At 42.0% G+C, this 13,698-nt stretch overlaps 1 protein-coding gene and 1 long non-coding RNA gene across 12 annotated transcripts; one reads left to right on the top strand and one right to left on the bottom strand.

The window, feature by feature from the left end:
* Positions 1 to 145: 145 nt before the first annotated feature.
* Positions 146 to 12,546, bottom strand: LOC118311852 (caspase-6). 11 transcript variants are annotated; one of them, XM_047333804.1, is made up of 8 exons: positions 12,429 to 12,537; positions 12,129 to 12,170; positions 11,025 to 11,067; positions 10,783 to 10,932; positions 10,596 to 10,672; positions 1,146 to 1,321; positions 880 to 1,030; positions 146 to 727 (listed from the first exon to the last, which is right to left on the bottom strand). In XM_047333804.1, exons 1-8 carry the CDS (start codon positions 12,457 to 12,459, stop codon positions 492 to 494), a joined length of 906 nt encoding a protein of 301 aa, XP_047189760.1. In that variant the 5' UTR covers positions 12,460 to 12,537; the 3' UTR covers positions 146 to 491. The 11 variants fall into 11 exon arrangements, with proteins under 11 accessions (XP_047189760.1, XP_047189755.1, XP_047189756.1 ...); XM_047333799.1 differs by having other exon boundaries at positions 12,033 to 12,170; positions 12,429 to 12,535; XM_047333800.1 differs by having other exon boundaries at positions 11,025 to 11,064; positions 12,033 to 12,170; positions 12,429 to 12,535.
* Positions 4,994 to 7,681, top strand: LOC118311855. Its single transcript, XR_004794091.2, has 3 exons — positions 4,994 to 5,137; positions 5,242 to 5,409; positions 7,410 to 7,681. It is a non-coding gene; the product is annotated as an uncharacterized LOC118311855 (long non-coding RNA).
* Positions 12,547 to 13,698: the final 1,152 nt, after the last annotated feature.

The following is a 13,698-nucleotide window of genomic DNA, read 5'->3' as shown; positions in this document are numbered from 1 at the left end:
CTCTCTCTCTCTCTCTCTCTCTCTCTCTCTCTCTCTCTCTCTCTCTCTCTCTCTCTCTCTCTCTCATGAATTCACCTTTAGCGCCAAAAAAGATGGAATGTTTTATTTAAAAAAACAAAACAAACCGAAACCCTTGACAGCAAAACACTGATGTCACAGAATTTATTGAAAAGTCATAACACTACGAACACAAGAAACAGGATCAGTTTATGCTGGTAGCTTTGTTTCCTGAGTTATAGGTCATGTGACAGCTGCGAGTGTTCTGGGTCCACAGTACATGTTTTTAAAGGACCACATGATTTGAACGACTCAAACTGTAGATCAGCTAAGTTATAGAGGGTGTCTGTAAACTATAGTGTTCATGAACAACATACAGTATTGGACTAGAGTATTGGAATATAAAACATCATTTAAAATCTTTCTTCGACAGACCCCGTTTCACAGGCTATAATTAAAAAACCAGCTCGCTCAATGACTGAGAGCAGTAACGGTTACTTTTTTGGTCGGAAGTATAGTTTCTTGGTGAGCATTGAAGCAAAGCAAGGTACTTGCTTCTTCCCAATGGAGTCGTGGTCACGGTGTTTCATAACGCTCCTCATCGACACTTTTCTGTTGACCAGCGTGAGTAACTCTGTGAATTCAAGGGAATCTCCATACTTTTGAAGCAGCTCACATAAATCCTGGATGTACCAGGATCCATCGTACGTATGCCGGTGGGAAAAGTAGCCTTGACAAACAACACAGGACAGCAAAACAGTATTTCAAGTTACTTTAAAGATTTCAATAATTAACGTAACGTTGGATTACCCTCTCACGTCGTCAATATATCAAATGAAATCCAGAGCAAGAAAATGGTTCTAAACATCCCTGACCACTCACCTTCAGCCACCGAGTGGCACATGATGAAATCCGCTCCAGCAGGGAGGGTGTATACGGCGCTGGCGTCCACCACCACCTCGTTCGTCTTTAGTCCACTGTCCACGGCATCGCAGGGGGTCACCGGGTCGTCGTGCTTGTCTCCACGGCATGCCTGGTGACAGACAGGGCCACTTTCACTTCTCACCATTTAAGAAAAAAATAAGTTATAGAGCATTGTGTCATACTCTGATGAGTTTGCATGGGTTTCAAATGTTCTCTGCGCGTACCTGTAATACAAAGATCTTTGGCTTCCCGACAAGACTTCTGCACTTGTCTCCTTTGAACATGGACGTGATGTCCTGAACGCTGATCTTGCCGTCGTAGGTATAAACGTGGTCGTTCTCGCCGTGGCTCAGGAAGACGAGCAGAAAGCAGTCTGCGTCAGAGTGATCGGCCCCGGCAGCTGGTGGGACATCAGGCACTTGTCAAAACTCTCAACTGAGTGAGTCAACACTGCACTGTACGTACAGCAAGGAAACATGTAGGCATTTAAACTACAGTACTGATGTTATGGTGCTGCCTCCTGAAAATACACTAGTCATGGGGGTCTTACAGGCGATCAAGTAGGTGCTGCCTACCATCTCTTATTATTCCTAAGACTTCGTCCTCTTTGTAGTTATCGTAGCTCTTCACTTCAAATCCCCGGTCATTCAGTCTGAAATAGTCAAAAAGTAGTTGAATTAGTAATAGAATGCAAACAGAAGCAGCAAAACACCAAATACCACGGACGCAACATACATCTGGGGAACAAGTGAAGACGAGTACTTCTATGAGAACACAGTTATTCCACACACAGTGTTCCCTCTCCTGCAACTGCAAAGTCTCACCTTCTCTCCAAGTTGTAGCGGTCAGCGTTGGTTCCGTCCCTGTAGTTCAACCCCAGGCGCCAGAAGAAACGCTCCTGGTTAAAGATGAGCGCAAGGCCTCGCCGCTTGTTGTTCATCTTGTACTCCTCTGCAGGGTCCAGAGCTAAAGAGCTGTTGGTTTCAGAATGAAGCAGAGCAGATGAACTCAGTCAACATTAGGGGGAGGGGGGATTACTAGATTATTAGAATTTCAATATGATAACTGCACAAAACAAACTGAAAACTTTTGTACCTTCCGATAAAGGCATCAGTCTCTGTCAGGTTCTCCGTGGATGCTTCAAAAAACAACACACATGGATAATTACGTAAACTATTATTATAAAACAGTAATTCTTTGACAAGTCCGGCTTGATAGGTTTTTTTTAATTGTCACAAATACTTCTGTTGGCGAAAATATACATTGGGTGATTGAGCTTTTCAGGCTTTTGCTTCTTTGTTGCTCCGCTGCCGCCCGTATCGGGGTCAAGCAGCCATTGTCCCGTCCTCAATAGCTGGTTGACAGGTGGAGAAAGATGGAAAAGAACAGAGGCCTAAAAGTGACACCTCCACGCACCACCCTACAGATCACGCACGTTTGACTCTTTGTGTGTGTGTGTGTGTGTGTGTGGACGCAGCAGCTCGGGGGGTGTTTGAGAAATTACTACAGGGTTGTACCAAAAAAAAGTAAATCAATGTATTTTTCAGATTGTACTTTATGCTTGTGTGACATTTCTTTTTCCTGTTTGTTTTGAGTCAACTCAAGTTGACTCAACTTCAAGGTCATTTGAGGGCCTTACACTGAGCTGTGTCTCTGATACTCTGTGTCCTCATTGAAATAAATTGTGTTGAGGTAAAAAAAAAAAAGAGAGATACATATTAGAAACATCTGACAAAATATATTCAACCTTCTAAGTTTAACTGAATCCTTTATAGATCCATGCTGAGTTTTCAAATGACAGCATAACAGGAACTATGGGAATGATATCCAGTCAAATATATATCACAAGCAGTAATAAGAAATCTGAGCTGATGATTAATCTCACTGTTTGAACTGACTGTACTTTTGACCATGCAGGCGATAAAAACATGATTTCCAAACTCATTGCTCTTCGTTTGTTTCACTTTTGCTTCGGTTCAAGTCACCCTTGTGTCCTTGTCCTGTTTGAGAATTCACTCTTTAACAAGTGCACGAGCTCTAAAAGTATCTAAGATGTGAAGCACTCACCCGTTGCTGTTTTGCTGTCATTGGCAACACTTCCTGTGTAGGTGAGACAAAAAAAAAGACAAAAACAGTTTGCTGACACTGAAAAATTGTTGAATGACATAAAAAAAAAACAGCCGCATGTCTTGTACCGACTTGGTGACTGACTCCGGGCAACGAAGACTTTGGTTAAAGGCGTCGCAGCACTTGTGAAACAACATTGACTTGCTGACTTGTTTTTAAAATGCTATACACTGGAGTTCAACACGGATATGTGTAGTATTCACATGTGAATGTAATTCATATGTGTTTGTATACAGTCTATGAGTATTCATTAAAGTGTTCAGTTGTTACCTTCACATCTGTCTTCCGCCATGTTAGACATGTTCCCTGGGCGACTCTCCTTCGACTGATTCCACTGGAAAAATGAAGTAGCTTCATCAATATGGCACCGACGATATATAGTCAGCCCCCAGCGATCTCATTGGCTGAATGAGTCCACAGAAGACTCTTGACACCGTCGATCGTTTTTGTACTGCCTCCAGCAAAAGATTGTGAACCTATAGGGAGTTTGGCTTTTATAACAGAAAGTAATTGCCCTTACAGATATATTTTTTTATTCTATTCAACAGGCATTATTTTAATACTATATAGGTGAACATTTTGTGATACGGCTTGAAATACTACTATGCAGGGAAGGAGTGCTGGGAAATGCCAAAAGGGTAACTTCATAACATTAATGCGCAAATCTGCAAACTTTGTGTGATGGCATCTGAGGTTTAACCTCTAATCTGCACACAGACCTTCCAGTGAACCACGAGAGTGAGGCAGCCTGAAGCCAAATCTAACAATAAGGATCAAAGTGAGCGCTCTACAGATATTGAGCCTGTTGTTGAATGTCCAGTGTAATTGATAACGGGTAGGAAAGTCTGTGTTCTTTCCTACCAAGATGGAAATATTCCACATCGTTTACATTTTTGCCTGAAATAGAGGCAAATGTCTGCTGTTCCTCCGAAAACTTGAACCCTAAAATGTTGTTTCTCCGACATCTTCTATCTTACATCTTTTGTTGTATGATCTGACATACAACGGCAGTTGGGGCAAACTAGAATAAGACTGAACTCCTGTGGGATGCACATGGACATCACCACCCTGAGAGAGTCTCTCAGATTTGTGTTTCAGACTTGCAGATGTCAAGGTCTTGAGCTGTGGACCAGTGCTGCTCAATGAGGAAGAGTCCTCAACAGAGTACCACGATGAGTTCAGACCCCCATTTATACTATATATATCGCAATATTTTTAAAATCTCCTCTACAGCACTTCATAAATGGACAATTTAACTCCTTTGAGTCAAACAATCACACCACTATGATGATTCTAGTAGTCGCTGCAACCTATGTCTGTATTAAAACATTCTTTAATCTTAATTATATTCATTCATGGTTTCGATCGGGCCAGTTTTAAACTTGCATGCAAAAAAGGGGGAAATCACAACCAAGTTAAATTTAACAAAACCAGGCAATTCATTCAAAGTTCAACAAAAACAGAGCTCAAGGCAACAATAAAGTGCATTCAACAATAAACCCAGAGAAAGACACTTCAAAACAACATAAATTAATTCACTTTTTGTGAATGATGTTTGTAACATATGGTCTTTTAAAAAATGGTAAAATAAAAATAGCATGGTGTCTCTATGTGACTGACAAACCACTCTGCACAACTATAACAGGAGTGTGGCACAATAACTATTTGGAAAGTTGTCAGAAAAACAAAGGCCGTGCTTTTTGGACCTGCTCCACTGAAGTCCATCTTCAAATTTCACACACTGTTTAGAAAAGCATCTGAGAAGGCAACGAATGTAGTGGAAGAAATTCATACAAGCGTAAAAGCAATCTAATCTCAGCATGGAAAGTTTAAGTGAGTCTGCTTGTTGGGAACCTGTCCTCCTATTTCAGGAAGCTCCGGGTCTATTGACTCTCTCTACTGTCTGCTGACACTCATTACGAGGGGGGGTGTACTTTTGAGCAAAGTGAACAAGTTTCATTATGTGTTTCATTATGACTTAATATCCTCCTGCCTCTCTGTGTTTCTTTCTCTGTTCAGGTTCAGCAGAGGCAGCCTCTACTTGGAAATTGCCAAGCTCTTTTCTACAGTACACTCCCACCATCCAGTGGTAATATTCTCTCACTACACCCACATGAAACCAAACTCCTACCGGACACTCGGCTGCCCTCCTAGGACTAAACACCAGATTCCCTCGCCCTCTTTGTGTTGCAGATGTGTCTTTGAAGTACAAATATGGCCGCTTGGTTCTGGAGGTCCCGTTGCCGTCCAGGAATGAGAAGTGTCTGTTCTTCCTCAGACCCATGCTGATGAGTGTGGGAGACCTGATCAAAGATCTGCAGAGAGAGGACCCTGGAGCGGCTGCTTCCATTTTCTCCAAGGGTAGGACTCGGCACGCGTTAGCTATGCACAAACTGGTTCGACCATCCTTTTCCTTTTTAATTAATAGCGACAACATTTGTATTTTTCACTGTGTTGGTGTTCCCCTACGAGTGTTCTGTATTTTTCTTCAATTGAATTCAAAACAAAACCAAAACCTGGGTCAACCGCATTCTTTAGGTGTAGTCAGTCTGGTTCAACCATTGTTGGTTTTTGTGTGGCGGCCCGGTTTGGTAGTTCTAGTTAAGTAGCGCTGATGCCTGAAGAATGTCGTTTTGCAAATATCAACTGGAAATGAAGTGTAAAAAAGTGTTCCAAAAGCTTATCTGCAACAGTGGTGCTAAGCACATTCACTCTACTTAACTATTTTATTCTTAAAGTGAGAGATGGCATTTCTTTCCTAATAGCTCTGCTGGACGCCCCAGAAAAAATCTGAGCTTTAAAGACATTGTTTCCCGCATTCTGGCCACTAAAAAAATGAATACATTGCAACAGCATATTTATGTGGAATACTTTTATTTCATATTTTAATATGTAGTTAAAAGTGCTATACCTTGCAGCCTATAGCGCCATCCTTGAGGGAACATATGGTGTGGGCCAGTCCTTAACAAATGGGAACTCCGCTTTCCATAAATTAATGAATTTGTATTGGCATATTTTTCTATTTTTTTCTCCCTCATCGCTGTGAAGTTAGTTTTAAGTTGGACAGGCGGTTGGGACCGGAGTGGATATCCGTCGAATATCCAACTCAAAACTAACTTCACCACGGTTTCTCCCTCACGCGGCACGTCATCGTCGTCATCGTCGTCTTCTTCTTCTTCTTCTTCTTCTTCTTCTTCTTCTTCTTCTTCTTCTCTGGGATTTAACGGCAGCTTGCATCCTTAATGTTGCTACTACTGCCCACTCCCGGCGCGGACATGGATGTAGCGTTTTTCCCGCGGAACAGGTTGTGAAAACGAAAGTGGGGAAAGGTGTGAAATGTTGTCAGATCTCGGGAGAAGTGCGGGAGAATTTTTTAGCGCGGGAGGAAAACGGGGAGAGGGCGGTGAAGATCGGGAGTCTGCCGGGACAAATCGGGAGGGTTGACAAGTATGGTTCCGGGTGTTGTTACTGTTTGGTCTCCGTGGTAAAGACACAACACGCAGGTGTGGACGCCGAGAGTGGAAAACACCACTTTGGAGATAACAGAGAATTAAAAAAGTATATATATGTTCACTGAAGCTCCTAACTTGGTTTTCTGGCTCCTAGCGTTAACTAGCGGGGTTGTTAGCATCATGGCTAACTCAATGGCAGCAGCCTGGCTACTGTCCAACGGAGAGAACCACCGGAAAGGAAAATCTCAATTTGAACAAATGACCTTGACTTGAACGTCTGGTCAGTAGGTGATACTTACTGATCTAGCAGAAGGTCATTTTTGAAGTCTCTCATGTGCTGGAGCTCTCCACACGGGGTGAATGTCCGTCAGAGGTTTTACTCCTGCTGTCGGCGAGATCCTTTTTTCTCTTGCGAGGTTTGAGCTGTTTCGGTCAATTTCACCGTCTGACCTTTCCATCACTGGTTGGGGACAGGTACCGGGAGCTAACGCTATTCTATTCCTTGTTTGGGTAACGCAACGGCTGAGGACGCAGTTCCTTTTGAGTCGTCATTTTTCCGCCAACAAAAAAAATGCGTCCCGGTGGCCATGAGAATAACATGGTGAAAACAAGTGGACCAATACAAATCGTGGATGGTGTCGTTTTTCTATCACCATCACACCGTGTAATCACATTTATCCAGCATTTTAATGAAGTGACATGGAAAATGCTTTTGATTTTTCTCAAGATAACAAACAGGTCCATTCATTGAGTTGACAGCCATACCAGCAGCTGATATTCATCACCGTCTTAGTTTAGCACAGAATCATGCAGACACGAAAACGGTTTGTTTCAAGAGGGCACAAGGGTAAAAATGGTCAAATCCCACTGAAATAATAATTGGTTTTGTGCGAATGTTTTCTGTGGCAGGTGGAGGAGGACATGAGACGCCTGAAATACCCAACTCAACTTCAGCTGCCACTCGAACAGATCCTGCCAAAGCCTTGAGCGAAGTCAAGCCATGAAGAGTCGTCACTCACACCCACACGCGAGGAAGCAAAAAAATCCATTGAATCCATGTCATGTCATTCTGTGTTCTGTTTACAATCTTGATAACGATGCCAATAATGTCTTTGAGAACAATACTAACACCAAGGACTGTTGAAATAAAAAGTATTTCCCCAACATTGGGAGCATCTCCAGTCTGTGCAATGTCTGTTTATGGAAATCTCAAGGATTTTGATGAAAGTAGACGGATATTAACTCTCTCTCTCACCAATTTTAGAGGATGGGTGATTTGAAAACTATTTCTGTGCACAGGTATAAAAAAGAAATCACATGAATTCACCTTCAGCCAAATACAAGATGGAAGGTTTTTATTTAAAAAAACAAAACAAACCGAAACCTTTATGGACAGCAAAACAGTGATGTCACAGAATTTATTGAAAAGTCATAACAATACGACCACAAAAAACAGGAGCAGTTTATGCTGTTAGTTTTGTTTCCTGAGTTATAGGTCATGTGACACAGCTGCGAGTGTTCTCGGTCCACAGTACATGTTTTTAAAGGACACCCCTTCTCCCTGAGGTATTTTCCACACTGTTGGATTTTTTTTTTGCCATTTTGGGTGCAAATACGCAATATTAAATTTAGTACTGTAAACTGCTACGACACAAAGAACAGCACAAACATGAATTCCCTTTTTGATGGAGCGAGCTTGGACAAACATGTTGGGTTGTTTTTTTTTTCCCTGGATAATACGTTCAGGCAGATTTTACGTGATCATCAATGCTTATAGAGACACGGTTCAGTATTACACCCTGAAGTGAACAAAATATATTAGAAGTACTGATACATCACCTGCCTCGCAAGATACAGTGAGTTGGGAAGTGTCTTAAGTACCTGCAACTGATTTGACAGCTAAAAAAATGGGCCTGACGGTGTTTGGTCTGAGGAAGGTCACGTGTAATTTCATATTCTACTGTTTTCTTGACTCGTTAAAACAAAAGGAGTCATCAAGAGGAATAAGAGAGCATTTCTGTGGTACCACAATAGTTCAAACTGGATTCAACAAGCTAAAATACCACACGAGTCCATTAAAAGTAGCCAACACAGATTGTGGTCCATGTTATTATAATCCTGCAGTTTCTTGAAAGTGCAAAACTGTGTGTTGAGCTACAGCAGTACATATTGCAATCCAATACATGAGGACCATGAATTGTGGTTTAAAAAAAATGTACCCTTGATTTGAGTCAACACATTTCAAGCACAAATAAGCAAAACATTGCTATCATATTGTAATTTTCATCATTTTGGGCCAAACTGCTAATCTGGGGTGGAAAGAATCATCTGGTAAATACATTTGCTATAAATATGTATATATGCATTCAGGACTTTCAACAGGAAATTGTTTAGCTTAAGTGGGAAGTCACCCAGTCCCTGATGCCTCTAATGTCATGATCAATTTCACAATTTTTTTCTCAATTTCCCAGATGATTATGACAATTTTCGAAGGCACCTCAAACACTTTATATACTTTTCTCTCATCAATCAATGAATGTGTAGCTGTGACCAATTGATCTTGGTCCTCCAATAAAATTATTTCACTTCGATTGCTACAGGGCTGTTGTATTGGATTACAACCTAATCTTACCTACTGTATGTCTACATTCACACGAGAAACAAGATTCGCGATAGAAAACTAGTCAAGAAAAAAACCCTGAATTTCAAGGGATTCTGGATCTTAGGGTTTTTGCCCCAGGCAAAAAGGCAACCCTGTTGCAATGCCCTTGCTGTTCAGTAATCAGATATTGCCTCTACTCTCTACCGATGCCATTCATTTTTTCATCGTCTTTATTCTCTGTCATGCAGATGCAAACATAAAAAAAAAAACTTTATGTGAACAATGTCATGGTTTTTTACCCAGGCAAGAAATTTGGAAATTCTCTAGAGGGAAAATTTATATAATAACTGAAACCACCATTTTGAATGAAATGAGGTTTCAGGGGATATTCATACTCCTTCAGTTCACGGAAATACACATTCCTTTTATCTTATAACCACTGATTTGATTTGAACGACTCAACCTGTAGATCAGCTAAGTTATAGAGGGTGTCTGTAAATTATAATGTTCATGAACAACATACAGTATTGGACTAGAGGAAAAACGTCATTTAAAATCTTTCTTCGACAGACCCCGTTTCACAGGCTATAATTAAAAAACCAGCTCGTTCAATGACTGAGAGCAGTAACGGTTACTTTTTTGGTCGGAAGTATAGTTTCTTGGTGAGCATTGAAGCAAAGCAAGGTACTTGCTTCTTCCCAATGGAGTTGCGGTCACTAGAGTTCCCAACGCTCCTCATCGACACTTTTCTGTTGACCAGCGTGAGTAACTCTGTGAATTCAAGGGAATCTCCATACTTTTGAAGCAGCTCACATAAATCCTGGATGTACCAGGATCCATTGATGGTCTCTCGGTGGGAATAGTAGCCTTAACAAACGACACAGGACAGGATACTTACTGACTGGACAGCAAAACAGTATTTAAAGTGACTTTAAAGGTTTCAGTAAGCGTGAATCTACCTGTCCAGAGCACAAAATGGTTTTAAACATCCCTGACAACTCACCTTCAGCCACAGAGTAGCACATGATGAAATCCGCTCCAGCAGGGAGGGTGTATACGGCACTGGCGTCCACCACCACCTCATTTAGTTCACTGTCCACGGCATCGCAGGGGGACACCGGGTCGTCGTGCTTGTCTCCACGGCATGCCTGGTGACAGACAGGGCCACTTTCATGTCACTTCACACCATTTAAGAAAGTTGTAGAGCATTTTGTCATTCCCTGCACATACCTGTAATACAAAGATCTTTGGCTTTCCGACAAGACTTCTGCACTTGTCTCCTTTGAACATGGACGTGATGTCCTGAACGCTGATCTTGCCGTCGTAGGTATAAACATGGTCGTTCTCCCCGTGGCTCAGGAAGACGAGCAGAAAGCAGTCTGCGTCAGAGTGATCGGCCCCGGCAGCTGGTGGGACATCAGGCACTTGTCAAAACTCTCAACTGAGTGAGTCAACACTGCACTGTACGTACAGCAAGGAAACATGTACCTTACCATCTCTGATTATTCCTAAGACCTCGTCCTCTTTGTAGTTATCGTAACTCTTCACTTCAAATCCCCGGTCATTCAGTCTGAAAGAGTGCAAAACCAGTTGAGCAAGTAATAGAATGCAAACAACAAGTGGGAACAGGGGAACAAGTGCAGACAGAAACTTCTTTAAGCACACAGTTATACCACACACCTTTTCTCCAAGTTGTAGCGGTCAGCGTTGGTTCCGTGCCTGTCGTTCAACCCCAGGCGCCAGAAGAAACGCTCCTGGTTAAAGATGAGCGCAAGGCCTCGCCGCTTGTTGTTCATCTTGTACTCCTCTGCAGGGTCCAGAGCTAAAGAGCTGTTGGTTTCAGAATGAAGGAGAGCAGATGAACAACATTAGGGGGAGGGGGGATTACTAAACCACACAAAACAAACTGAAACCTTTTTTACCTTCTGATAAAGGCATCGGTCTCCGTCAGGTTCTCCGTGACTGCTACAAAAAACAAAAAAAACATGAATAATTACGTATACTATTATTAGAAAAACAGTAATTCTTTGACAAGTCCGGCTTCATGGGGTTTTTACAAATACATTGGGTGATTGAGCTTTTCAGGCTTTTGCTTCTTTGTTGAGCAGCGCAACTACAGGTGCACGAGTCGCTCCGCTGCCGCCCGTATCGGGGTCAAGCAGCCATTGTCCCGTCCTCAATAGCTGGTTGACAGGTGGAGAAAGATGGAAAAGAACAGAGGCCTAAAAGTGACACCTCCACGCACCACCCTACAGATCACGCACGTTTGACTCTTTGTGTGTGTGTGTGTGTGTGTGTGTGTGTGTGTGTGTGGACGCAGCAGCTCGGGGGGTGTTTGAGAAATTACTACAAGGCTATTACATAAAGGTGCAAATCTGCGTCTTTTTCAGCTTGCACTTTGCGCTGGTGAGGCATTTCTTTTTCCCCTGTTTGTCTGTTTGTTTTACACTAGGTTGCCAGTCTATCAGGTTCACCTAGCTTGACATTATTGCAGTCTAATACAACCGTCTTGTAATTCTTTGGTTCACTTTTTGCTGGAAGGAGTTGACTCAACCTGGCGGCCGTCGGAGGGCCTCATACTTATACTTTGTGTGTCCTCGTTGATATGAATCGCGTCGGGGTAAAAACAATACACACACCTGACACAATATAACTCAACCCTCGTGAAGGGAGTCTTTATCGTGAAAACTACATTCTCATACATATTCTCCTCTCAGTTTTTCACTGAATCCTTTATAGATCCACGCTGAGGTTTCTGAATGACATCATAACAGGAACTATGGGAATGATATCCGGTCAAATATATCACAAGCAGTAAAGGGGAAATCTGAGCTGATGATTAATCTCACTGTTTGAACTGACTGTACTTTTGACCATGCAGGCGATAAAGAACATGATTTCCAAACTCATTGCTCTTCGTTTTGTTTCACTTTTGCTTCGGTTCGAGTCACCCTTGGGTCCTTGTCCTGCTTCACTCTCTAACAAGCGGCCGAGCTCGGGACGTGTCGAAGATGCGAAGCGCTCACCCGCCCTGTCTGTCGCTGGGTCGCTGTCATTGGCAACACTTCCTGTGTAGGTGAGACACATGGAAAAGACACACAAAGCTGTTGGCTGACACTGAGAGATGGTTGAAGGAGAGTCAAAAACGAAGCAGCCGCATGTCTTGCGCCGACTTGGTGACTGACTGCGGACTAACAAGACTTTGGTTAAAGGCGTCGCAGCACTTGCGAAAACAACGTTGACTTGACTGACTTGTTTGTTAAATTGCTATACGCCGGAGTTCAACGCGGATGTGTGCGGTGTTCATTAAAGTGTTCCGTCGTTACCTCCCCGTCCGTCTTCCGCCGTGTTGGACATGTTTCCCTGCGCGACTCGCCTTCGACTGACTCCACTGGAAAAACATGAAGTTGCTTCGTCAATACGGCACCGACGAGCCGGCGGCGTAGCCCCGCCCCCGTCCCCCGCCCAGAGATCTCATTGGCTGAATGAGACTGACGCGGACCGCAGTTGGCCCTCACGTCCGTCACTCAAAAGTTAACCTCCAGGACTTCCGTGTCTGCCACATTGCACTGGCGAATCATAAACCCTCCAGGTAGAGGAATTTAATAACTCAATTAAAGGGAGATCGGGACGGATTCGACCGGAGATTAGGAGAGATTAACAACAAGTTGACTCCAGACAGCTTTGATACCGTGCACAATACAATGTATTACATTACCTTTATTATTATGATAACAATATATACAATAATTATATTATTAAGTGTGGAAGATATTAATAAAAACAAGTAAGTATGTGATAAGACCTTGAATTGTTGTTTCACATTTTTTGCAATTACTTCCTTTGCGAATTTCGGACAATATAATGTAGGATTTATATTATTAGTTGAATAATTTTGCAATTAATTAAATAATTGATTAGTCTAACAAACATTAAAACTGTTTAAACAGTTCAAAACCCCAAAGATATTCAGTTTACTATACTATACAATGGAGAAAAGTACTAAATCTTCACATTAATGAGATCTTAGAAAATGTTTTGTCATTTTCACTATGTGACTGAAACAATTACTCAATTATCGGAAATAGTTGCCAATTCTTTTCTGTCTGATATGGTCAATGATTAAATATAACCTGAAGCCGGACAAGCAGCAGAATAGGGATGGATGGATTAATGAATCAATAAATACCTATAATTAATTTAAGGTCAGACGTCTGGAGTAACAGTACTTGGGATTTTCCAGCAAGCCTTTGCAATAATCATATACAAAAACATTTTTTTAAAGTACCGTTATGGCCTCTTGCAGGTTAGAAAATATATTCAAGGCTGTTGTAAAACTTTGTAACACCTTGTAAAACCTCCAAATTTCAGCAGCCGTCTTATTAACTTCAAATAAACTATAGCAAAACCAAGTTTGGACGAGACATCAGTGGGAGGCCGTGAACTTTGAGAGCGTCTGTAAAGGGATAACTATTTCTTGAAAAATGTCTATGATGACATTCTTTCTTTTTTTCAATGACAATTTGTCTCCACTATGTTATCACATGTGCATCAGCTCACCGAGTTCACCAGTGCATTTCCTTTCATGTCATGTTT

Source organism: Scophthalmus maximus, chromosome 8 (genome assembly GCF_022379125.1).
Source record: "Scophthalmus maximus strain ysfricsl-2021 chromosome 8, ASM2237912v1, whole genome shotgun sequence".
NCBI lineage: Eukaryota > Metazoa > Chordata > Actinopteri > Pleuronectiformes > Scophthalmidae > Scophthalmus > Scophthalmus maximus.
Note: the sequence above shows the minus strand (reverse complement) of the source record. Positions and strands in the feature narration are given on the sequence as shown.